This window comes from Neomonachus schauinslandi, chromosome 13 (genome assembly GCF_002201575.2).
Source record: "Neomonachus schauinslandi chromosome 13, ASM220157v2, whole genome shotgun sequence".
NCBI lineage: Eukaryota > Metazoa > Chordata > Mammalia > Carnivora > Phocidae > Neomonachus > Neomonachus schauinslandi.
This window is the reverse complement of record NC_058415.1, coordinates 5909004-5935614: the sequence shown is the minus strand read 5'-3', so window position 1 is coordinate 5935614 and position 26611 is coordinate 5909004. Positions and strand designations below refer to the sequence as shown.

Genomic DNA, 26611 nt, shown 5'->3' with positions numbered 1-26611 from the left:
ATATATATATATATATATATATATATATATATATATATATATATATACACACACACCACTTTTTCTTTATCCATTCATCTTTTGATGGACATCTGGGCTCTTTTCATAGTTTGGTTATTGTGGACATTGCTGCTATAAACATCGGGGTGCACATACCCCTTCGGATCACTACATTTGTATCTTTGGGGTAGATACCTAGTAGTGCAATTGCTGGGTCATATGGTAGCTCTATTTTCAGCTTTTGAGGATCCTCAGTCATTTTGGCAAGTTATATTTTTCTAGGAATTGGTATCTTTCATATTACTGTCAAATAAATTGGCTTAAAATTTATAATATCCTTTTTCATATTGTAAAATAAAAACATACAGGAAAGTGCATAGTCCAAATATTCAGTTTTACAAATAATTATAATACAAACAGCCATCTGTTCACAACTGGGTTAAGAAATAGAGTTTTGCAAGCTGATCATAGTTTCCGCCCTGCTCCTTCCTACAGCACAACTCCCATCTCCCCAAACACTTAAAAGTAACCAATTTCCTGTCTTTGTGATGATCATTTCCTTGTCTTTATAGTTTTACCACACCCGCATGCATTCCTAAAGAGCATAATGTGGTTTTACCTGATTTTGAACTCTATGGGAATAGAATTCTGAATATGTTTTGGGTCTTGCTGCTTTCAGTCAGCATTGTGAAATTCATCCATGCGATTTGCCAGTAGCGAAAATCATGTTTTGATTGATTTATAGTGCTCCAGTATATGAATGTATCATAATTTATCTGATTTGCTGTTTAACAGACATTACATTGTTTCTTGGTTTCCAGAAAAGGGGGAACATTTTCTTAGATAACTCAGTATCTTCGTCATGCATGAGAAAATTATGATAAATCCCAAAGAAGATCTAATTCTCAATCCATATTCAGATTAACCCAGTTGTCACCAGATTTTCTTTTATAGCTCCTTGTTTTAACCAGAGTCAATCAGAATTAATGATTTGTATTTTGTTATTGTTTCCCTGTAGTCACCTTTTTCCTGTAACAACCTGTACACCTTTTTTCTTATTTTCACGACATTAACTTTTTAAGAGTTCAGGCTGGTTGTTTATAGAATGTCCTGCATTCTGAATGTGTCTCGTTCCCTCAGAGTGGCTTTTAGTTCCTCTAAACCTGTCATGACTGGAACCTTGAAGCTGGTTCTTGTTGAGCCAGTCCAGTCAGACACATGAGCATCTGACAGGAGCAGTGGGGTGCCCCATACCACACTGCCTGCAGTCAGGGTGGCCTCATGGGGCTACCGGGGCTGGATGGGAGAGCCCACGAGATGTACTCTGGCCCTTCCCTCGGGCAGTGAAGGTGGAATCTCGGCCTTCGGCCTCTGTCATCTCACTTTTCTTCATTTGGGAGAGTGCCAGCCTTTTTTTTTTTTTTTTTTGGTGTGACCCCCGGGTTGGGGTGGAAGTTTTGGATTGTAGTTGTGTGACGTGACAGACCAGTGGCTTCTAGTTCTGGTCTTCCAGCCCTTACCAGGATTAATTGCCCTGAACACTCAGTTGTAGCTGGTATCCTTCGAGTTCTGTAAGAAGGTGACTTTCTTCTAGGATGTCAGTTTGCAAGGGGATCAGTCTTACAACCTAACTCTCCTAGGATCGAGTCCTGCGTCTGGCTCTGTGCTCCGTGGGGAGTCCGCTTCTCCCTCTCCTTCCCGTTCATGCTCTCTCTCACTGTCTCTCTGTCTCTCTCTGAAATAAATACAGTCTTTAAAAAAAAAAAGGGGGTTTGACTAAATGCTGGTTACACATTTTTATCATGGGATGTTGTGTACTTGCCGGGGTACCATGGAGCAGTAATGTCCTTGTATGAGTGATACTAAATTTTGTCACTTGTGACTATAGCCATATCTCTATTAGTGAGTAGTGTGCTATGCATGAAGAAATATTTTTCTCTTATAATGGGTTAATGAGAAATGGAAATAAAAATAATTTAAATAATACAGGCATCATAGAATACATAAAAGGTTAGTTGTCAGTCTTTTTTAAGTGTTGACTTAGCTCCTATTTCTTGTATGAGAAATATCGGACTCTTCTCACTGACTTGTTAGGGCTCAGCAACCCAGAGTTCCCACTTGACAGTTGTCAGGTGCAAAGGAAAAACAAGTAAATACCTGCCAGCTACTTAGTGCTGGCAGTGTCTAATTGGGCAGGTAGTCTGGAAAGATAGCTATTCCCAGGCATTTGGCTTCTGCCTAAGGTGGGATAACAGATCAGATTCTCTCTCCCACGTGGAGAAGAAGATGGACAAAAATATGGAAGAGTAAGACAATATCAGTTCGAGGGAGGCACCTGGGTGGCTCAGATGGTTAAGCACCTGCCTTCGGCTCAGGTTGTGATCCCAGGGTCCTGGGATCGAGCCCCACATCGGGCTCCTGGCTCAGCGAGGAGCCTGCTTCTCCCTCTCCCTCTGCCTCTCTCCCTGTTTATGCTTTCTCTCTCTCTCTCTCTCTCTCTATGTCTCAAATGAATAAATAAAATCTTAAAAAAAAAAAAAAAAAGACAATATGAGTTCGAGACCCTGAAAGGTGGGAAACAAATAAAATTCTACAAATGCCTCAGCTTTAATTACTTTGAGAGAGTTTCCAGGCTGCAGCATGAGGCTGGGGAGACAGAACCTGGCAGATTGCCTGAGTTATGGGGAAGTGAAAATCTGGGGAGACCAAAGCAGCGAGGACTCAGGACGTACAGCAAAAGACAACAGAGTGGCACAAAGAAGGAACTCCAGAGAGCTGGAGAGGGTCTCTTTTGAGTATTAAATATGGAAGATATAAAAAAAGATCCACATCAAACACTGTAGAAGAAAAGAATAATAAGTTTGAGAAACATAGCAAGAGAAATTATCCAGAATGAAACAAGAGTGGAAAAAGATTTAAAAACACAGCATCAGTGAGCTGTGCGGTAAGTTCAAGTGGCCTCTTAGTGCAGGTGTTTTATTGAGTCCTAGTCCTGATCCTTGAGAAGAGCTGACCAGGCTGGATATGGGTCAGAACAACATTTGTGTTAAATTTTTGATCTGAAAATAGTTCCGTAAGCAAAAATGGTATTTTTTATGATCATTATAGATCAATTTTGAAATGTAGCTTAGAAGCAATATTACAAAGTTTTAGTTTTGGTTTCTGGCCCTTCCTAAACTTGGCCCTTGTTAAGATTTCTTAAATGAAATCATTATATATACCATGTTCACAGAATAACATATATAGTGTGTAGATGCAAAAAATGGTATTGGATAGAAAACATAATAAAATGAAAATCTGTCTAAATTACCATCCAGCATGAGAAATAGCACATTACCAGGGCGGGTGCAACCCCTTTCTTCCCCCTCTTTTTTAATATCCCCTTCTCCACCAGAGATGGTGTGTCCATTAGCTCTTTGTTGCATTTTTACCACAAGTGTATTTACTATGTTTTGAATGTTTTTGACTGAATAGAAACAGAATTATACTACATATATACATACTGGCTATCTATTTTAATGCATGTGTCTATAAAGTCCTGTCAGTGCTGTAGCTAGACTACTATGTGAGTATTCCACAGTTTATGCTTCCTTTCTCTTGCTGGACATTCAGGTTGCTTCTGTTGTTTTGCATTTATACATAATACTATAGTGAACATTGTGCATAGCTTTTGATAACATAGACAAGGATATTTCTGGAATATATTTAGAGGGAAAATTTTACTGGATTACAAATAATGCGTTTGTTCAAATTTATGAGACTGCAAATTATTTACAGAATGGTTTTGGTTTAGTTTACGCTCTTACCAGCAGAACATAACAGTTCCATAATAATGCTTTCTGTATTTGTATTTATCTTTTTTTCATTAAAAGCTTATTTGTTTTTCACAGTGGATCTGTACAGGTTTATACAATAGATAACACCACTGGAGCTATGCTGCTGTCTCATAAACTAGAGCTAACAGCAAAACAGTATCCTGGTGAGTCCTTTTTTTTCTTATTTTTAATTTTTAATGTACATGTAATGGTATGTGTAGTGATTGGATTTTAAATGATGCATGCTGTAGGTCAAATACAGTTAAAACATATAACTGTATTTCGTGTGGCCCAGGGATTTTGCTCTGGTCTCTTACCTGATTTTATTGCCTTTGTTATTTTATGCCTTCCAATTCAACCTATTCATTCAGCAAATCCTTATCAAATACATACTGTAGGCCAGACACTGCTCTAACTGGTGGATAGACAGCAGTAAACAAAACAGTGTCTTTCTGAACCCCTTAGTGAATCTTGAGTGGACCCTCATAGGATTAAGTCTGAAGTCTTTGTCATTGGAAATGCTTTGACCAAAACTAACAGAATACCCAAGGTATTATGGCTTAAATAGGGTTTATTTTCTCTGCTAGCAAGAAATCCAGAGATGAGTTGCTGCTGGCCTTCATTTGGTGTTTCCTTCATGGTCTCGGGTAGCTTCTGAGCTGCAAGCATTACTTCTGCATTTGAGTAAAGAAGAAAGGAGGAAACGGCATATTTGGTTTTTTGATAAGGAAAGCCGAGGTTTCTCAGAAGCATTCCCACCTCCTGCCTGCTCTAGCTATCTTCCACTCACATCTGATTGGCCATAATTATGTCTCATTAGCTAACCTTGTGATTTTCCTAGCCTTTATGGTAGAAGTGGGCAAGGGAGAACGAGGATGGAAATAGATGTGGCATTAACCAACCAGCAGTGTCTACCACACAGGTTGCATGTAAGGTCTTTTGCTGATTATTTCTGGCAGCATTTCTTGGTTCACTCAGCCCTTAGGGTCTCCATAATTTTACCCACACTACCTCTATGTTAAATGCCAAAAGTTCTGTTTATTAAGTAGTTAGGTCTAAATCCTGTAGTAGCATTTTCAAAAAGTAATACACATAAATAGAAAGAAAAATAATATTTTGTTTTTATTCTTAAAATATTTTTTGCTAATAGGATGTTTGTGCCTATTGGACACTGTACAGTTTCTCAAACCTTGGAGTCCGATTGGGTACAGTCAGCCATATTTCCTGTTCCACATTGATTTTCACATGACACTTTTTCAACAACTCCTAAAAAGCCATCTTCACAAAGGTGTAACAGCATCAGAATAAATGTAGTTGCAATCTCATGTTGCAGCTGTGAACTCCCTGGAGCTAATGATTTACATTGTGTTCATCAGATACTATATATTACTGTATTTCTCTTGAAGATTGTCTCAGGGATACGCTGCACATAGACCTAGGAACTGCAGTCTGACACTTTACCAAACTATCTGCAGATTCTTGAGAGTCAGCTATTGTCTCCTATTGTTCTCTTTACCTGAAATGTCCTATATTTCTATAGGGAGGGTCTGTATATATTGGTCTTCCAAGCTTAAATGAAATCTCATTTTGTGAACTAGGCAGATTACCATTCGCTCCTGTGCCTCATTATATTTTGCATATAACATCTTTCTTTTTGATAATGCTTTATTGAACTTAGCAGCTTACAGGTCTTATTTTCTGCTAGCTTCATGGTAAGAATGTAGGATGTTATCTATCTCTTTACACCAAGCAAGTTCAGTTTAGTGAGAGGCACATAGTTAACAAATGTGATGAATGAATCAATATGTTTTTAAGCCAGTGACCTTTGCAGAGGTCACTGTAGAATCTCATTACTACATGTCTCATGAATTTGATATTGTACTGTGTTCTATATGTGGGTTAGTAATTGGGACCCTTTTCAAACTGTTCTGTTCCTCTCCCAAATTTAGATATGCTCCTATATTAAGAATAATTGCTGTATAACTATACAAACTTCTCTGATGTTTGGGTCAAAAAAAAAGTCAGAAAAATTGAGGGCACCCATCTAAATCTAATTCAGTAATAAAATTCTCATTAGCCTCAAGGAGGGGAAGCTAAGGTGTCTCATGTCAAAATCTCAGGAAACATTAAATATGTAACTGTTAATGTTGACTTAGTATTACCCACATGTATGCCAGTATTTTTCCCCATCATGTCTTTTTTAACACCTCACACCTTCCACTTGAGACCATTTTCTGTCTGCAGTACATTCTTCAGAATTTTCTTTAGTGAAGTTTTTTATGATGATACACTCAATTTGGGGGGAGGGGTGGGATCTGAAAATGTGTGTATTTTGCCCTTGTAATTTAATTATGGTTTAACTTTTTTATACAATTTTGGATGGACCGTTACTGTTACCATCTAGTTTCACTGTTGCTCTTGGGAACTCTGGTCGAGTTATATTTCCTTTTCAGGAGATTGGATTTTCTTCTCTTTAGCTACTTTTAAGACTTTTTCTTTGTCTTTGGGGTGGTTTCGTCTGTGATTTGGAAGGTGAAGAATTTTCTAATTTTTTTCCTTTTTTTAAAATCTTGTTTGAGATTCAGGCTTGCTGGATCTGAGGATTCATATTGTCCAGCTCTTCTGGAAAATATTCAACCATTATTTCTCTAAATATTGCCTCTTGTTTAATCTCTTTTTCTGGAAATCTGATCAGACATTGTACTTTTTACAGGTTCCTTAACCTGCCTTTTAACATTTTTCATTTTTTTGATTCTCTGGACTGTATTCTAGAAGGTTTTTCCCTGTCTTCTGATACACTAATTCTTTCTTCATTTATGTTTAATAGTCTACTTAATCTGTCCATTTTTAATTACTGTATTTTTTATTTCCAGAGGGTTTACTTAGCTCTTTTCTAATCTGTATGCATCCTGCTCCTAGTTTCAATATTCTTTTCTTAGGTATTAAAAAATGGCTTTTATATTCTTTGTTAGTCTCAGTATCTGAAATCTTCTTTCTGAGTTTGGGTTCTCATGAATTTGTTTATATATTTTAGAATTTTTTACTGAGAGCTGCTTAATTTCCTTCAAACTTACTTGTTTGAATGCTTTGTGACCTAAATTGAATTTGAGTTTTTCCAAAGAGGGTTTGTGTGTGTTTATGGCAAGTTACGTGAGAGTACTACATCATTCTGGACCATTTGCATTATATTCTCTGTTTGCAATTTTTTTTTTTAATCATACAAGTTGTACAAATTACAAATTAGAGTGAGGACTGACTTGTGGTTGCAGATTCTCAGGGGAGATTCTTTATTTTCCATTCTTGGGACAAAACAAAGTATCCTTTGCTATTTCTTTACCTTCCACATGATAGAGTTTATTTCTCATTCTTCCTTACACCATGAATGTAGCCTTCTGTGCCCCACCCATTACGTGGTATCTTCTCTTAGATACCCTGCCTTGGCCAAGCTCTGAGCTTGATCTCCTGTCCCTCATGTGCTGGGAGTCATCAGAAATAGAAGTCAGGGGCTCCAGGGTTTGGCAGAAAAATTCAGGGCAGAAGCCCTTTGTACACTCACTTACCTCCCAGAATTTTTAGTTGTTTTGAGGTGTTTAAGTATCCTATTCAACATTTTATTTTTTTTAGAGAGAAAAAGAATGTGCACTCGAGCAGGACGGAAGGGCAGAGGGAGAGGGGGAGAGAAAATCCAAAGGAGGCTCCATGGCCAGTGTGGAGCCGGATGCAGGGCTCGATCTCACAACCCTGAGATCATGACCTGAGCCGAGATCAAGAGTCAGATGCTTAACCAACTGAGCTACCCAAGCGCCCCAGTGTTCTATTCAGCATTTTCGTTGTTTCAGTGTGGAGAGTCATTTCAGGTGTCTAATTGCTCTCCTGCCAGAAATAGAAATTTGCTCCTTAAGTCTTTATCATTCTCACTGGATAGCCTTTAAAGGCTTGCATGTATTTTTCTGTAAAGACAGATTTGCATCCTGCAAGAATAGAGTGATATGAATTTTGATTGTTATTTCTGGCCCTTTTATCTGTTTATTATTATTTTTTTAAGATTTTTTATTTTTTATTAGAGAGCACAAGCAGGGGGAGCGGCAGGTAGAGGGAGAGGGAGAAGCAGGCTCCCCGCTTAGCAGGGAGCCCGACATGGGGCTCGATCCCAGGACCCTGGGATCATGACCTGGGCCGAGGGCAGATGCTTAACCGACTGAGCCACCCGGGCGCCCCTGTTTGTTACTTTTTTATCCATACTTAAGTTGCCCTGCCCAGTAGCTACCAGCCACATTTGGCTATTTTTATTAAACTAATTGAAATTTAAAAAAAAAATACTTTATTTCTTTAGTTGCGTGGTCACATTTACATGTTCAGTAGCCCCGTGTAGCTAGGGCCTGCCTCTTACACCCAGCAAGGAGGACATGTCCGTCATTGCAGGAAGTGCACCTCACTGCTTCTGTTGAGCACTGTATGGAGTTCTCCAGATTGTTCTTTTCTCAGGCTCTTGGAATGCCATTTCTCCCTTTGGTTACCTACTGACTCCCTCCAAATTCTGCCAGCTTGCTTTAGGCTATAAACCTGCTTACTATAGGAGACTTGTAGGAGGACAATATATCTGAAGCAGGGATGAGCTTCCTTGTTTCCTTCAGGCTGCATTGGCTGAGTTTCACTGGCCGTGGTGCCTCAGGAGTCCTTGCGTGATGCCTCAGCTTCTCTTCTCCCAAAGTCATGCTGGACTCAGACGCCGTCTTTGTCTTCCTATAGGACGTCATTGCTCGGTCTCATCCCATCCTCCTATCCCTGTATTTCCAAGCTTTCTCCGCTCCCTGCTTCCAGCCCTTTACTCTCAACCCAGGTACTAACCAATCTCATTTTAGGTTTTCTCTTTTCTTTTGGCTTCTGGACCCCTTTCTTTCTTGTAGGTTCAGCTCTGTAACAAAACATCTGTGGGTTACTTTTTAATATTTTTCGCAATATGCAGATTATATCAAAATCTACGTTCATTGTAGGTTGTTACCACCTAGATAAATTTCCTGTAATCCTGACACGTGAAGATTAGATTTACCACCATTAATATTTTATTATAGATCTCTGCAACTAGATTTTAATATGTGCATAACGCTTGGAAAGTGGGTATGCATATTATATGCATATGTATATATATTTCACGTGGGGTAATAGGTACACTGTTTATAACCTCTCCTTTTCAGTTAACATCCTTTTATGATAGTGAATACCCATATTTTTTTTCTTGCACATGGAATTGCTTTCATTTTGTAAACTTCAATTTGATTTTGTGTTTCTTGGTTTGTTTTTATTTTTGTTATTTAAAAATTTTATTAGAGAGGGAGCGTGCACATGCGTGAGAGAGAGCATGAGAGGTGAGGAGAGGCAGATGGGGAGGGAAAGCAGACTCCCCACTGAGCAGGGAGCCTGATGCGGGCTCCATCCCAGGACCTTGAGATCATGACCTGAGGCAAAGGCAGACGTTTCACCGACTGAGCCACCCAGGCGCCCCCTTGGTTTGTTTTTAAATTTCTCCCCTGGACAGGTGTAAAGTATATGATGTTTCTTATGTATATTCCCATTTTTCATCTGCAAGAATAACAGGGTTATTCATTATGGTGGGGGTTGCTAATGTGAGGATTCAAACATAGGCAGAAGGGAGTCCCTCTCTGTTAACCAAACCTGTCTTCTGTAGACTAAAATCTATATACCTCCCCTTTGGTAGCAGATCTTCTGTGTTTTATAGCCAAAATGTATTAATACTGCAAATGAAAAGAATTTTAAAGAAAGTGATAACGATAGCTGGTTTTGAATTGCTGACAGAAAATACTCTGCAGTAGGGAAACTTGGGTTTTACTACACAGTGAAATTATGGGATTGAAAGAACAATTATTAGTTAAAAGATGATATGAACGCCTGGAGTACTCAAGCTGGAGTTTACCTACGTAATCCTAATAGAAGTTTAACTTCAATTTATTTTAACTTGGATCCCTGGAATATTGCCATTAGAGCATGAAGATAGTGGTACGACGTTATTTTACATCTTAAAACACTTTCTACTTTGCAAACTACTTTGACATTTAGTGTTGAATCATTGAAGGGAAGCATTATCCCCATTTTACAGAAACTGAATTGGCCAAAGCCAAAGACTTTTAAAACGACACAATTATAGTTACTCGGGGTGATAGTGGCCCAAAATGGCTCTCACTTCTTTTAAATTTTTTGGCAGGTGAGTTTGTTCTGCTTCAATCAAGGCTAATGGCCTTACTCATTTTATGTGACCTTAAATGAGTAGGATTCATCTCATTATTTGAAGCAGACATGTCTTTCTATTCATTTCAACTTGAAAAAGTATAGATTATAAAAAAAATACTAAGTGTTTCTGAAGGAATCATTTGTTTTTAACTCTTCTCACAATTTCTTAACAGATATTTGGAACAAAACAGGAGCTGTTAAATTGGTCAAATGGTCTCCTGACAATAGTGTTGTAATAGTGACCTGGGAAAATGGAGGTCTTTCTTTATGGAGTGTGTTTGGAGCCCAGCTGATTTGTACACTTGGAGGAGATTTTGCGTGAGTGAATAAAGACAAGTTTTAGATAAAATAACTCCATTTATCTCCGAGAAAATACACATATACAGAAATTTTGTGTCATACAGCTACCCTTCTGCCTTATTTGATGCTTAACCCCAAAACAATTCGTAAGGTTCAGAACTAATTTGTTCAGAATGTGCTGATTCTCTAAACATCCATCCTTTTAAAATTCAGTGTTTATTCGGTAAAATGCATTTGTTTGTTGAACCCCTTAGGTACATATGATAGCATGTTAGATTCAAGGCTAAATCAGATACATTTTGCTTTCAAGTAGCTTATGATTTAATAAGAACAATAAGCCATGTACATAAGTAACTAGTAGGAAATGGAAAATTATATTATCTTGTTGGGTTGATATCTCTGCCCACTCCTTATGCTACTCTGAACCTCAGTCCTGACAAAGTGAATACTCCTTCCCAAACTGCATGACCCTCTCAAGAAGTTACTCAGGACCTGAAAGATTATGTCTAGGTGATCTACCTAGGTATATCAACCAGCAGTCTCCTCTATTTCATGCATTATTATGTGTTTCTGTTTAAAGGAACAGAATCAATTTGAGTTTTTAAAAAACTAAAGCCAAATATTACATGTAATAGAACACTTTTTTAAATCGAGTTTCTATTCTGTTACAGTTATAGGTCTGATGGTACCAAAAAAGATCCCCTTAAGATCAACTCTATGGTAAGTACTTTCTGTAAAATACTGGTATAGTGTGGGGTGCCTGGGTGGCTCAGTTGGTTAAATGTCCAACTCTTGATCTCAGCTCAGGTCTCAATCTTAGGGTCTGTGAGTTGAAGCCTAGCATTGGACTCCATGCTGGGCATGTGGACCCTACTTAAAAAAAAAAAAAAAGTGTTTGTGTGTAGATCATATATACATATATGTATACACATATGTATACATATATATAATGTATATATTTCTGTAGTGTGAGAAACTTTGATTTTTCTTCTGCCCTTTATTTCTCTTCTTGGCCTGATAAAATTACAAAGCTGTTTTAATCTCAGCAGATTCTTCTTATACAGCTCTTGCTTTGATAAAAGTATTTTTAAAAATCAGGCTGCCCAATTTTCAGTACTTACTTGCTTTTGGTTTTGCTTGTATGTGTCTAGCACACCCCGCCATCTTTGTGAACATAATGACTATTCAAATCAGGCCTTGTTTTTTCCAGAGCATACCTCAATTCCTTATGTGACTCACTAGCACCCACTTCTCATAGTCTCTTTTCTTTTAACATGAAGTGAACTGTTCATTGGGTGTTTTTCCTGAGGAATTTGACATTATTTGAGCATATTTTTAAAACTTTCCATAGATATCTGTCAAGGGAATTAAAGTCACTGTTGTTAACAGTATTTTTATTTATTACATATTTTTAAGAGTTTCTGTAGAAAACAGTGAGGTGTAACCCCTGTCTTTACATAAGAACATTTTCTTCCTGTAGCCCTTCTGTGCGCCATCTTTGTGAGATTAGTGGCTGTGAGGCTCACTCATTTACCTTCTTCCTTGCTCCACAGAGGAAGGCATTTTCTGATCTCGGGTTTCTTGAAGAATAAAACCACCATGGCTGCCTTGAGTAGTGGCACCAAGGAGCCCATTTGCTGTCTAGCTCCACCTCCATATTTTAAAATAAGTTTTTGAACAAATGATTTCTATAACTGCCCCTCAGTGCTTCTGAATGGCATGTAAGAACCAGTGTTCTTAGCCTCACTAAGTTGATATTTTAATCACAAACTAAGAATCAAAGCATTTTAGTTAACTGTTCAACTTTTATTGGGGGAGAGCCAAACTTCTATGAAGCTTTTGAAATTTAGCAACAATTTATTTTCCCTCTACTATTTTCTTGACATTGTAGATTGGGACCTTAAAACAAAAACAAAAAACTAAAAAGCTATCATGGAATGTAGTTACAGAATATTAAAATTGGCCCTGGAGAGTTTATTTGAACCTTCTCATTTTGTAAAGGAAGAAACGTATACCCTGAGAAAACCAAGTAAATTAACCAAGGTACTGCAGCAGGATGGCAGCTTGGCTGGAATGAAAACCTTAGTCTCGTAGCTTCCATTTGAGTGTTCTTTGCTCTGTACAGGACTACATCTGTTTTGGGTGCTGCTTTGTCAAGTTTCAGCAGGGTCACATGGGTCTTCCTCTGCAAGGAATTTCTTTGTATTTGAGAGGCAGTTAAATTAATGGAGAAGTTATAGAGAGCAGTCGGCATTTCTTAGGATTTGGGGTGAAGATTGGTATGTAGTGTGTTCACTCTTCCAGGTGGAGAGCGGTGATGGTGGTTTCCACTGGAGAGGGCTACAGATTCTCATAGTTTCTCCAGTCTTTAGAAGTCATTGGTAATGCTGTTGTTGGTTGTTTCAGGATTTGAATACTTGAAGCTAGGAAAGGATAACAAACCTCATTGACCTGATTTTTCTTCCCCTTCTCCAAGAGCTGGGGTGCAGAAGGCTATCACCTATGGGTAGTCAGTGGATTTGGTGCTCACAACACTGGAATTGAGTCCGACTCCAAGAGTATAGTTAAACAGCCTGGCATTCTGTTGTTTCAGTTTATCAAGAGTGTACTCACTGTAAACCCTTGTATGGTAAGTGTTTTAAATTACAACTGTTTATTTTTAGTGGCCTTCATAGTAGACTATCAGATTCTTCTCCTAAAATTGGTGGATTATCTTCTTTTGTATATTTTTTGTGATTCTTGTGTTTCTTAATAATAATTTACACCAAAATTTTACTTCTCAGCAGCTTTTGTTTTTTGTTGTTTTTTTTAATAGGATCACAAGCAATTTGAGGGAAAGCAGCATTTACAGATTTACTTGAATAACTTAATTTAGTCTCTTTTTAAATAAAATTTCCCAAAGTGTGTTCCACAAGGCACTACTTAGAAGAATCAGTAGCATATACACAGAATAAAGAAAAGTTCTTTTGTCATGTAAAAGTACTATTTCATCAAATGAAATAAAGAAATTAAAGCTGCAGATTTCTTTATTATAGGACTCTGGGGTCTTTAATATGCTAATGTGCATCATAAAAATCCAGGAATTGGTATATGAAAAACAGTGTTCCTAGCCTTATTTAACTATGAATTTCTAAGGAATGCTTTGAAAAAAAAATGACTAGAAACCTGCTTTGGGAAACACTGCCCCAGATTGTAATATAAACTCCTCATGTTTTATCAGTCTGAAAGAACATATTAATATCCTGTATTGTTAATATATAATAATGGTGTTACATGTTAGAAGCGTATGCCTTAATATCTGCCATCAGTGGGCTTTTAAATATTCGGAACCAGTTTCTAATTAACATTTACAGTTACAATACATTGAGAAAGAATATGACAGTAGCCTGGATCTGAGACTTCTTGACTGTAGTTGAAGAATAAGGATCCCCAGAAAAACAAGAGTAGAGTAATTCTTCCTCCCCTCCCCCATCCCAAATTATAATTTAAAGGCAAATTTTAGGATTTTTATGTCAAGACCACATTTGGACTACCATGGAAAGATGAGGGGCTGAGGTGCTCTTCTGCTTGATGGAATAGTCAGTGAATAATATGCCCACGATTGAGAATACTGGCCTTCTAACTGAGAGCCAGGGCATCATCACTAAGAGGAGAAATTGTCTTATTAATCTAAATACCCTCAGAGCCTGGCACAGTCCTTGGCACTAACCAAGCATTTACCCAAGTGAGTATTGAATTGTTCTGAACCAGGACCACAGACTGGGGCTACTCTTCCTCCTCCCTGTGGTTTAAAGATCCTTAGCATCTGGTATCCCCGTCCACAGTCCTCCCCTTCTTGCCATGTGGTGGGCACATGGTGAACACACACACACCCAAACTGACCAGATATGTCTTCTTGCCACCATTTGTGAGGTATTTTATGTGAAACTCATTTGTAAACTGTAGATAATTAGTTCTGTTCAGTTTTCAGATGGAAAAGCTCTCATAGCATTGCCATTTTGGAGTAATAATGAAAAGATACTCTTGTAGTCGTCGTAAACTGGGTCACATTTTGGCATCTATGATAAAACAGACTTCGGCAAAAATTTGGTTTGCCCTGGGAAGTAATCGTTAAACTTTTGCCTCTTCCCTCTAAATATAACGGTGCATGAGATCATTATGTAGTCTTGTCGTCTGTGAGTAAAAGCGACATTGAGATACATGGTGCATTTCCTATGATAAAACCAAATCAAGGTATTACTGGTTTTCCGTTACCTGATATCAGGTGGTTTTATTTGCTTTCCTCCTTTGCCCTCCGCTTCCTTTCTCCCTCATCTAGAGTAACCAGGAGCAAGTGCTACTTCAGGGGGAGGATCGGTTGTACTTGAACTGTGGCGAGGCCTCACAAATCCAGAGTGCCAGGAGTTGCTCAGCACACTCTGAGCATAAGGCTGGTGCCGGCAAGAGCCCCTTTGCGGACAGCGGTTTGGAGTCTCAGGGCTTAAGCACTTTGCTTGGACACCGGCACTGGCATGTAGTACAGGTAAGTCTTCAGTGACTGTTGACCGTTGACCTAGTCCTGGGGAGATAGCGCCTGGACTGGAGGTTTACGTATTTCTTCTGTTGCGTTAGAAAACTGAGAAACTTCTTAACCTTTTTGACTGTCACCTCTCTCTTCTGCTTTTCTGTCTTCTTGTCTTCTTCCTCTCTTGCCACTGATGTAGCACGGATCCCCGCCTGCTTTAAGCCCACGAGTCCAAAAACTGCAAGTTTATGCTTTGCCCTCTGAATGAGCACAACTTGATACTACTTCCGTTCCCCCACCCCGCTTTCTGGTATAAATTCAGCTCTGTGGATTTGCATAGGCAAAGTGTAGAGATTTCATGGGAAGTGACAGTGTTGATTAGGACCCTGGGCAGCTGACCTCGTAGTCCTAATGGGTACGTGTTGAGGTTAACTGCCTGACTTTAAACCCAGATTGCAGACTTGCGGTCACACTCTAGAACCTTATTATTAATAATTTTATTATTACATAAATCTTATTCCAAATCACTTATTCTGGTATAACTTTTAAATTAGCCGTTTCTTTTAATAATTCTGATAAATTGGCATTTAACGTGGAAATCAATTCTGAATTTTGATACCAAATAAAATTAACTTGCGTAAATCAATAAATTGAAGTTTCTTGAAAGAAACTTGCATACACAGTTGTGGAAGTCCTGAGTGTCTTCCTTACCCCGCTGATACCAAAGTGTCTTAGGTACATCAGAGCCTGCTCTTGCATTGGTTTCTTTTCATTGGGTTCTCTTTCCACAATTCTTGAGCCCCCTTCTGCATTCTGTGCTGTTACTTTATTAGCTCGTTCAGCTCCCATGTTACTTTCAGTTGACTTTGAGTGGAGATGATGAGAGACATGAGTGGTCAGTATATGAAACGTTGAAGGAGGAGTGTTTCCTGCACTGACATGTGGTGTACACGCAAAGAAAATGTATCTAACTGACATTAATAAGCTCATAAACTCAGTGTGCATACCATTTGATAAGTAGTAACAGTTATGAAATAAAACTGCATCGGCTGCCTCCTTGACTAAAATTTTCCACTGCTCCCTTCTCTCCTATAGCCATTCCTCTGCTATTTTCATTTCCCCATACTTTGAACTATTCACTCTACACTGACCTAGCGTCAATGCCAGTTCTGCCTAGCCAGGTCTGTGTTGCCAGAGAGCCAAGTAGAGCAGAGGATCAAAGAAGGTAGGTCTGGAACTCAAAAATCCATCAGGCAATAACAAAAATCTAATTTCCTTCCAGCTCAAAAACTCCATGATTCTGTGATTCTTAGCCACCTCTGAAGTATCCCATATTAGTAGCGTATCACACTGATTTTAGCACGTTAGACAAAGTAGATATGAGCACGATTCTTTTGTGATTCTGTTCTTTAGATATCGAAACTATTCAGAAAGATGAACTTGTTTGACTCTAGCTTTACCAATTTTTTTATTTTTATTTTTTTTATTTAACTCATAAAAACCATGTCAGAGCTGTATTCCCCAAAACAATTAAGTTATAATAGACTCATAGAATTTTTGGAGCTGGAAGGACCGTAGAGATCATGTAGTCCAACTGGATTTGTTACATTGAGGAAACAGGCTCAGAGAAGTTAGGCGACTGCCAAGGTCACATAGCAGAGCAGTGTCCTGCTTAAGCAGTGACAGACTTATGCTTACCGTAAGTAAAGTAACCGTCTAACCTGTTGTAAGACCTGTAGGTATTAAATGTTGAATCATGTAATGTACTGTTGACCTTGAGCTAAGACCTAGAATGTGCCTCTTGAAATAGGCAGCATTTCATTACAATTTGCCCTATACTTTGTTTGCAGGCAGTCTAGCCAAATGCGTCAGTGCAGCATCATAGGAGTGTTTTGGTTTGGTGGTTTACAGTGTCCATATATGCTAATGCTTTACCTTCTGGGCTTTTTAACCATTAGTAATGATTCCCTGAAGAAAAATGGGTGCCTGTTTAATTTCTCCTTCAGCATATGCTCTTATCTGGGATAAATGCCCACATCCTCCATCAAAGTGACTTTGTTTATGCAATTTATATTTTGTATTCTTACACAGCTTAGAGTTCATCAAATGAGCTCCAACTAATTCTGCTTCTCTGTTCCTCATCTGGACAACTGGATTTTTCGTTTGTTTGTTTAGACCTTCTACCTTACACTTGTTAGTTTCCTGATCAGAAGATTCTATGTTAAATATGGTTTTTTATTTTTCCTTTTTTTTTTTTTTAAAGATTTTATTTATTTATTTGAGAGAGAGAGACTGAGAGAGAGAGCACATGAGAGGGGGGAGGGTTGGGAGGGTCAGAGGGAGAAGCAGATTCCCTGCCGAGCAGGGAGCCCGATGCGGGACTCGATCCAGGGACTCCAGGATCATGACCTGAGCCGAAGGCAGTCGCTTAACCAACTGAGCCACCCAGGCGCCCCCCCCTTTTTTTTTTCTTTAACTTAAAACACATACATACTTGTCAGCAGCAGGGTTGGTAGCTGCTGGTAGAAATGGTGCTTTTCGTGTGTGTGTGTGTGTGTGCGTGCGCGTGCGTGCGCACGTGTGTGTGTTTAAATTTAGTTTTCCTAGCTACAGATTTTAAAAACTTTGAGAGTAGTTTGTTGACAAATGGAGCACAAATAATGTGAAATTAAAACAAAGCCCTCATGGTTTTAGGGTGTATTCCTTCTTGGACTGCCGTTTATTTTAGCACTCAGTACTTTGCATGATATAAACATTTATTTCTGAAGGGTGCATGAATCATTATCATCCACTGTTCTGAAATGTTGGTTTTATAGTTAACCTGGCTATTTGGAAAAAATAAGCTTCACAAAATATGCTAAGGATGTCAACAGAGGATTTTAAAGGCTCTTTCATTTATAAATGATTTGTAGTCCTTCTGAGGGGTCTCAGATGTATCAGGTGTGGTATTCAGCACAGATCAGGTGTTGCTAGGAGGATGGCTCTCACCCGTGACAGACAAAAGCAGTCTAGGTAGGAGACAGGGTTTTAGCAAAATGACTTTAAGGCGGCGGGGGGAGGGGGAAGGTAGATTGAGGTTTTTTGAAAGACTCAGGAATCCTAAGATGTTAAAAATGGAGATTCTGAACCTTAGCACTCAGGCTCCCAGTGGTGTGGCGTGGCGTGACTTTTATGCCCTGAGTATGCAATCCTGGCCTGACTTCTTCATGATTCATTAGCTTCGCTTGCCTTACTTCTGCCATTTCCTGTTCTCAGTGTTAGGGGTAGAGCTCAAAGCTCAGGTGACACATAGATCAATAAATGTGACCTACTAGAGAAAATGAAAATTTCATTTTCACTTTTCATAGCATCTTCAGACACACAACTGCATCAGAAGTAAAGCTTCATTTTAAACTTAAACTTGAGCTTTGAAAATAAACCATTTGTAGTTTGTGGCACCTCCTACATTTTTAGAGGTTAAAAGAATAAAGTTTTTTTTCTCCTACAGATACTCATTAGAGTGTGGACCATATGATAAAATTTTACCTTGGTGCCCATGGTTAGAAACCCTTCAAGTTGGAATCCATGTTGGCAGTGAGATCCCAGCTCACACTTCACCCACCCCACGTTTCATAAATACTTAGGAAACACCAGGGTTCAAGGGAAGTGGTTCTTTTTAATGTTCTGGACGGCTGGCTCAGTTATACTCCAGGGACATCCTTCTTCAGGTGACTGTTTTGATCTTCTTCATCCAAACACAGGCTCGCACAAAACTACTTGGAACTCTTCTGTCACCACCTGATCATTGCCTCAGATTACCGTGCCCCTGAACTGACATCACCCGTCATAGGGAACTTTATTAACTGGCCTGTGTGGTGCAGCGAATCTGTTAAGATATGAGTTAAGCCTTTTTCAAGCATATATCAATATACTGTTACCCTTAATTCTGCAAGGTGGGCTTTCACAAACCGGCCCTGGAGTTGAGAACTTCTAACAACAGAACCAAAAGTTGTTAATTTACTTAGATTTTAGGTTGACTTACTAGATAATAAGTGAAGTCTAACAGTTTCATGAGTAAATTTTATCAAGGTTAATACAGATGTTTTCAGTGTATTTTTACTTGATTTTTGTTTGGTCTTCACATTACACAAAGAATCTTATTGGATTGATTGCATTGTACTGCCTTTTTAATTTGGCTTTTTTTTTTTTTTTTAAATATGTAATACTTGGAGTACAATGAAAATGAATTTGGATAAATTGAGGTTCTTTTATTCCAGGAACAGAAAACTCTTTCCCTTGTTCTGTCTATCGTTCTGTTAAGTTTCACACCACACTCACCACATGCTCATGAAAACTGCTTAATCAGGAGGCTAGTGGAGAGGTCAGTCTCAGTAAAGCTAGAATTTTCTTCATCTACATTGATAGTCTTATGGAAGAATCTTTTAGGCTTAAAATTCTTGTTAGAGTGATAAAAAGACACCATGTACAGAGATGTAAGACAGACGACATGGGAGGAAGGTATATTTCCGCTTACATTGCAGATTAAGAGTTAATATCTGTAAATCAAAGTTCTTACAGATTAGGTTGAATACCCCAGTAAAAAACAGTAGCTTAGACACACACTTACATGTGTATGGATGTTTAGAGAGAGAATAAAGACTAACCAGTGGTTATCCCTGGAGCAGTGATAGAATAGAATTTCATTTTGTACTTTGTACATTTTTATATTGTTTAAATTTTATAAGCAGTATTTTGCTATTTTAGTCAGAAGACAAAGTAATAAAAATACCTCCATTAAAGCAAATCAAAACTCTTGCTGAGGCTCTCAAACTCTTTATTTCCACAATTCTTGCTTGCCCTCATGGCTGGTTCTCAAAGTCTTTTGTCAGTCTGTATTTATTGCTTGTTCAGTATTTAAATAAAAACAGTGTAGAGAAAAAGCAGTGTGGGAAAGCCTCATGTCTAGCCACTCATAATGATAATGAAATGGTCAAGACAGGAGATGTGAAATATGGGCTGGTATTTCAACGGTAAATTCCAAGTACTCTGCTAGTAATACCCCCTATTCGGGAACACTTTAAACACTGTACAGGAAAATGAATCTCATACTGTGACATTAATGCTTTAAGTGCTTTAAGTTTAAATATGTTTCAGAAGTCTTACCAAACTGATGTATTATTTTCTGTAGATTTCCAACACCTATCTAGAGAGCAATTGGCCTATACGGGTGAGTTATTTGTTATTTTGTTGGTGTTAACTTTATTTGGATAGTGTTTGCTGCAAGAGGCATTTTGGGAATTGAGCCTTTTTCAGTGGGTACACTGATAATAGTAAAATTTTAATACTTGATCCCTTGTACATTGTTAGCATATTAACATCTATGATTTGGTGAAATGTAACTGGTATATAAATACTTAGATTTTTTGATCTAGCAATTTATATTTAATTCACTTAGCAAACATTAATAGTCTATTTGCCTGACACAACAATGCTAAACTCTTTATACTTAATATAAGTATATAGGTTTGCAAGGAAGAGTTCTTAATTTTTTTTTTTAAATTAGTTTTCAGCTATTGATAAGCTTGGACAGAATATTGCTGTGGTTGGCAAGTTTGGTTTTGCACATTACTCTTTACTCACCAAAAAATGGAAACTTTTTGGAAACATTACCCAGGTTAGTCTTTTTGAAATTAAAAACTGATCTCTCAGAGTATAAGAGAACTACCATATGCAATAACTCTAAAGTAAGCCATTATTTAGTTATTAAAAAATAATACTAAATATTAAAAAATGAGGGTGGATTACATCTAAGGATCAGTTCTGATGAAGTACTTGATATTTGATAAAGGATTTGTATTGAGATGGTTGGTTTGTTTTTGAGGATTTACTCTTCCATGTTGAGTTCATCAGATGTGGTCAAATAAATTTCCACTGAATTTGAGATCATCTGCTGCTTTGTGTGTGATGTGAAGATGTGGGTAGCATAGAAACAATTATAGTTGGATTTGCAAGGATCAAATAGGAAAAGACGAGGACTGACATGTAGTAAGTGCCTGCCGGGCACTTCAAGGGGCTCACTGACCTTCATGACTCAGAGAGGGCACTGTTATTACTGTTTTATAAAAGAGAAACTAGGATTCAGGGTCAAGTAGCTGATACATGGTAAAGCCGGATTTTAAACCAAAGTCTGTTGAATAAGGGAATAATGATGCTACATGGTGTACCCAGTTATTTACAGAAGTGTTTGTTTTTCCAAAATAGGATATGAATCATTAATAAAGGCCCAGAGTAATAATTGGGGGAATAGAGAGTAGAGCAGAAATAATTTGAGCTCTCATTGTTTGCTTAGGAATATCTTGTAAGGGTATTACTTCTTGTAGTTTCTGGCAGCATATAAATGTAAATATGTTTTTTTTAAATTATCTTTTAAGGAGCAAAATATGATTGTGACAGGTGGCTTAGCCTGGTGGAATGATTTTATTGTCCTGGCATGTTATAACATAAGTGACCGTCAAGAAGAGGTAAGGCTTGTTTTCTCTCAGAGATAACAGATTTTTATATTTTAAAGATATTAAGCACTATCTGGTTTAGTATAAATACGGTTTTTGGAAAATGAACAAACATTTTATTTTTTTAATTAAGAATTTGGCATTTGGTTGTTTTTTTTTTTTTTTAACCTAAATGAGACTTTATCTGGTTACTACTTTAAAAAAAATTTTTTTAAAGGGATAATCAGAACTTCTGAGATAACTTTTTCTAAGGATTTTATCTGTTAGACATTCTCTGTGAGGTTTATAAATAATAAAAGTTGTTCAAAGAAGAGAAGTTCCTAAGGATGGCTGCCCTTAGAGATTTATTAACTTATTGATTTGTATGTTTATGTTTTTAGAAAGTGCTGGTCTACTTTCATCAGGTCTGGATATGCAGGTCTTCAGAAGGAGCACCTCATAATAGTACATTCCCAATTTTAATCGCTTCATCTTTTGGTTATTTGTAGAATGAGCCTACCCTGTGAAATTATTGGTAATGCTCAGATTAAAACTTCTGTTACTTGAAAAGAAGTCAGTAGATAAAAAACAGCGTGTCTAAAGTATTTAGTCATCTGATGTGTAGGTGTCTTGTTTTTACAGTTTTATTTCTTTGTTCTTCAGCTCAGAGTCTACTTGCGAACATCAAACCTGGACAATGCCTTTGCTCACATCACCAAAGCACAAGCAGAAACATTACTGCTTAGTGTCTTCCGGGACATGGTGATAGTATTTAGAGCAGACTGTTCAATCTGCCTGTACAGTATTGAAAGAAAGTCTGATGGGTAAGTGCATAGCATGTGACAAGTCACTTTTTCCTTCTGTATATTGTGCTTCCTCTGTCGTTTTTATTTTCTTAAAAGTTATTCTAATTTTATGTTTAGTTTCCTTTGTTTTAGAAGTGAAAAAGTAAATTTTGTATTTAGTGATGTTCATGTAGTTATTTTTTAGCTACCTAAGTAAATAGCTTGCACTGACTTCTTCAGCTGCTCTTACTGGATTTGTTTGAAAAAAAAAAAAAAAATCTGGTTTGGGATGGGGTAACTCAGGTACTAGTTTTTTTCACAACCTTGAAAACAAGTGATTACTAACTGTTCTGGACACTTGGGGAAATTTGAAGGTGGTCACTGGCCTAAGGCCTTGGGAAGTGTGTCCTTAGCAGACTCACTTGATTCCCGCTGAGCCAGGTGGCTGCCGTCTGCGGGGGGAAGGGCTGACAGCCCCTGGTGCTGCGGTGGGCTGCTTGCATCCTTTGGGGCCTCTGGCTGGCTTGCAGCATTTAGACCACACCTCCTGAGGTGTATTTTGCTCTTGCGGCATGTGTGTGTGTGTTTGTTTTTAATAGCCATGAAGTGTGTATTTGCTGGAATAGCTTAGTGATTAAGAAATACTGGAAAGATTAGAAATTAAGGAATTTTTACTAGCCTCTCATAGAAGCCATATCCTTTCTCAACTAACCAAACTTTTCCTATTTTTTCCTTCCTAGTTTCCTTTCATAGTTTTCCTAGTTTTTTTCTTCCCTTCTACATTGTATTCCTTTTCTTTCTCCCTTATTTCCATTTGTATTCTTCGTCTACCTCAACATTACCAGTCTACTGCCTGAAGGGTACTTGAGGGGAGGGAATGATAGGTAGAAGGCATTTGGATCCTCCAAAAGCATGAAATCTAATACTATTAGTAGTGAAAAAGAAATGAAAACAAACTTGCTAGCGTTGATGTTGAGGTGTGTGGGTATCTTTCTCTCTCTCTCTTTTTTTTTTTTTTGCAGTCCAAATACTACTGCTGGTATTCAGGTTCTTCAAGAAGTGTCCATGTCACGCTACATTCCTCACCCTTTCCTGGTGGTATCTGTCACTCTCACTTCAGTGAGCACAGAGAACGGAATCACCCTGAAAATGCCACAGCAGGTACCATTCCGTTATCAGAGCTCTTTAGAGCTTCATCTCAGTTTTTAGCATTTTACGTTGGTACTGGGAACTATTTATTTGTTCAGCAAATAAAGATCAAGTGTCTAAAATGTGCTCTGCATGAAGATGCTGGGGCAAACTAAACAAACTTGGCTTCTGCTCAGACAGTAAAGAAATAATTACGTGCATAATTAATTATAATTGTGATGTGTGTACCAGAAAGTCATATAGGTCACTCCGAGAGTATAGAACGAAAACCTGGAATAGTCTAAACAGTCAGAGATTTTTGTACCATTTAAGTTACAGCCTGAAGACAGACAGGTGGTTACCTAAAGTAAAGAGTGGGAATCTCAGATCAATGGGAACAGTAGCTCAGAGGCCGTCAGTAAGAGAGAGAAATGACACATACAGGGAACCGGAAGAACTTCAGAGTGACTGGGCTTTATCTTAAAGTCTAAAGTGTTTTAAGCTGGGTATTACTAGATATATCTAGCCAATCTGTAAGGGGGGAAATGAACCAGAGTTGGACAAAACTGGATGTAGGGAGGGTAACTGGGAGGCCACTGTAATGATCTGAATGAAGGGTGTTAGTGACCTAAACTTGGCAGTGAAAAAGAAGGAAAGAAGTGGGATACTGAATATAAAATAGAACTCCATGATTAGTCAACTATAAGGAAAGAAAATAATGCTGTAGTTTCTGGTTAAACCCACGAAGTTGTGTAACTTCCTATTCCAAGGCTCCTTGTGTTAAATGGATGGTTTCCAAATTTCGTGTCAGTGTGGAACCCGTTTTCAAAGGATAACTATGTAGACTTATAACTGTCTAGATTTGTCATCTCTGTCTTCCCAGTCTTTTACTTCCTGTTAAGGCACTTCCATTCATCTCCTTCAAAATCTAGATCCCATTTCCTCTGCAAACTATATGTCATGGTAGCCAGAGAGTCATAGATGATAAGGGAAAGTTCTGTTTTACAGAAGAATTGTAGCTAAAAGATGTGGAAGGAAGGTTAAGAATTACAGAATCACCATTTTGTAGCCCCTAAGAAAAGTGATTCAGATAGTGATCATGATTGGATGAAGCTATCAGATGAAAGGTTGGTGGGGAACTTCACAATGAGGGGATCAGGTGGCCATATCTAAGCCTTATTAATCAACATTAGCATTACTACAAGTAGGAGAACCAGGTGTCGCATGCTTCCTGGGGTGATGCATCCTAGAGTTCACATGAGGAATTACTGCCCAAAACAGTGAACCTGAATTAAATCAAGCTTCTAGAGTCAAGTTTCATTCCTAGGAAATACAGGGGTAGAGGTTTAGTTTACCACCACTTAGAACATTCTGTAGGACAGCTATAAGTCAATAATGTGGCAGTGGGGACAGGGGGATGTAAGGGGAGACTCTTCTAAATAATTCTTTACAGCCATAACAACCAAATGCAGTGCTTAAGTTCATTTGTATCCTGATTCAAACTGGCTATAAAAAGACACTATTAAAGCAATTAGAGATGCTCATTATGCACTGAGAGGTGACATTAAGGAATAATTGTAGATTTTATTAGATGTGTTACTGGCATTGTGATTATATAAGCAAATACCCATGTACTTCAGAGTTGCATAGTATAGTGGTAAGACAGCGTGGTATCTTCCTTTAAAGTACTTTGGTGTAGAGGCACTTGGCTTGCTCAGTTGGTGGAGCAGGTAACTCTTGATCTCAGGGTTGTGAGTTCAAGCCCCACAATGGGTGTAGAGATTACTTAAAAAATAAAATCTTTAAGAAAAATAATAAAACACTTTGGCCAAATAAATGAAAAAAAGGATAGATGGAGCAAATGTGGCAAAATCTTGAATAGTTGTGAATTTGGATGATGGAAATATGGGGGTTCATTGTACAATTCTCTATACTTTGAAGTTTTCTCGCTCACATTTGAAGTTTTCATATTAGGGAAAATAAAAGGACTCCTTGTATACCCCAGATACAGAAGACAGTCAATGGCACCGGTAGTACTGGATACCCCATTTTAAGAGGGCCTTTCCAACAGACACATGAAAAATGTTCAACATCACTCGACATCAGGGAAGTGCACATCAAAACTACAGTGAGATACCACCTCACACCTGTCAGAATGGCTAAAACAAAAAACACAAGAAACAACAAGTGTTGGCAAAGATGTGGAAAAAAAGGAACCCTCTTGGAATGTTGGTGGGAATGCAAACTGGTGCAGCTACTGTGGAAGACAGGATGGAGGTTACTCAAACTTAAAAATAGAACTACCCTATGATCCAGTAATCACACTACTGGATATTTACCCTCCAAAATACAAAAACCCTAATTCAGAGGGATACATGCACCCCTGTATTTATTGCAGCATTATTTACAATAGCCAAATTATGGAAGCAGCCCAAGGGTCTATTGATAGATGAATGGATAAAGATGATGTGGTATATATATACACTATGGAATATTACTCAACTATAAAAGGGGCACCTGGATGGCTCAGTCAGTTAAGTTTCTGCCTTTCGGCTCAGGTCATAATCCCGGGGTCCCGGGATCCAGTCCCATGTCAGGCTCCCTGCTCAGCAGGAGTCGGCCTCTTCTCCGTCTGCCCCTCCCCACTCTCATGCTCACTTGCGCTCCCTCTCTCAAATCAATAAAATCTTTAAAAATAAATAAAAAGAGTGGGGCGCCTGGGTGGCTCAGTTGGTTAAGCGACTGCCTTCGGCTCAGGTCATGATCCCGGAGTCCCAGGATCGAGTCCCGCATCGGGCGCCCTGCTCAGCGAGGAGCCTGCTTCTCCCTCTGACCCTCCCCCACTCATGTACTCTATCTCTCTCTCATTCTCGCTCTCTCAAAATAAATAAATAAATCTTTAAAAAAAATAAAAAGAGTGAAATCTTGTCATTTGCAATGACATGGATGAATCTAGAGAGCATAATGCTAAGTGAAATAAGTCAGAGAAAGACAAATACCTTGTGATTTCACTCATATGTGGAATGTAAGAAACAAAACAAATGAGCAAAGGAAAAAGACAAACCAATAAACAGACTCTTAACTGTAGAGAACAACTGATGGTTACCAGAGGGGAGGTGGGTGGGTGGGGGATGGATGAAATACATGATGGAGATTAAGGAATGCACTTGTGATGAGCACTGGTGTTGTATGGAAATGTCGAATCACTGTATTATACATCACCTGAAACTAATATAACACTGCATGTTAAGTATACTGGAATTTAAAAAGTTAAAAAAAGGCCTGTCACAAAGAGGAGAGATCTAATGTGGGAAAGAGCAGATTAAGAAGTAAGTTGACTGTGAAGAGTGACAGTTTGACTTCTTC

General features: G+C 38.3%; 1 protein-coding gene across 2 annotated transcripts in view; it reads left to right on the top strand.

Moving 5' to 3' along the window:
- The window catches only part of RIC1 (RIC1 homolog, RAB6A GEF complex partner 1), a 165887-nt gene that overhangs the window by 115574 nt on the left and 23702 nt on the right, over window positions 1–26611 (top strand). The window contains exons 8-17 of one of the 2 annotated variants that reach the window (XM_021694471.2): window positions 3891–3979; window positions 10235–10379; window positions 11033–11081; window positions 12838–12990; window positions 14680–14883; window positions 20033–20071; window positions 20408–20518; window positions 21276–21365; window positions 21996–22156; window positions 23140–23278. In XM_021694471.2, the coding sequence (XP_021550146.2) occupies window positions 3891–3979; window positions 10235–10379; window positions 11033–11081; window positions 12838–12990; window positions 14680–14883; window positions 20033–20071; window positions 20408–20518; window positions 21276–21365; window positions 21996–22156; window positions 23140–23278 (1180 nt within the window). The remainder of the gene's footprint in view (window positions 1–3890; window positions 3980–10234; window positions 10380–11032; window positions 11082–12837; window positions 12991–14679; window positions 14884–20032; window positions 20072–20407; window positions 20519–21275; window positions 21366–21995; window positions 22157–23139; window positions 23279–26611) is intronic. The other variant, XM_044920659.1, reaches the window with a different exon arrangement.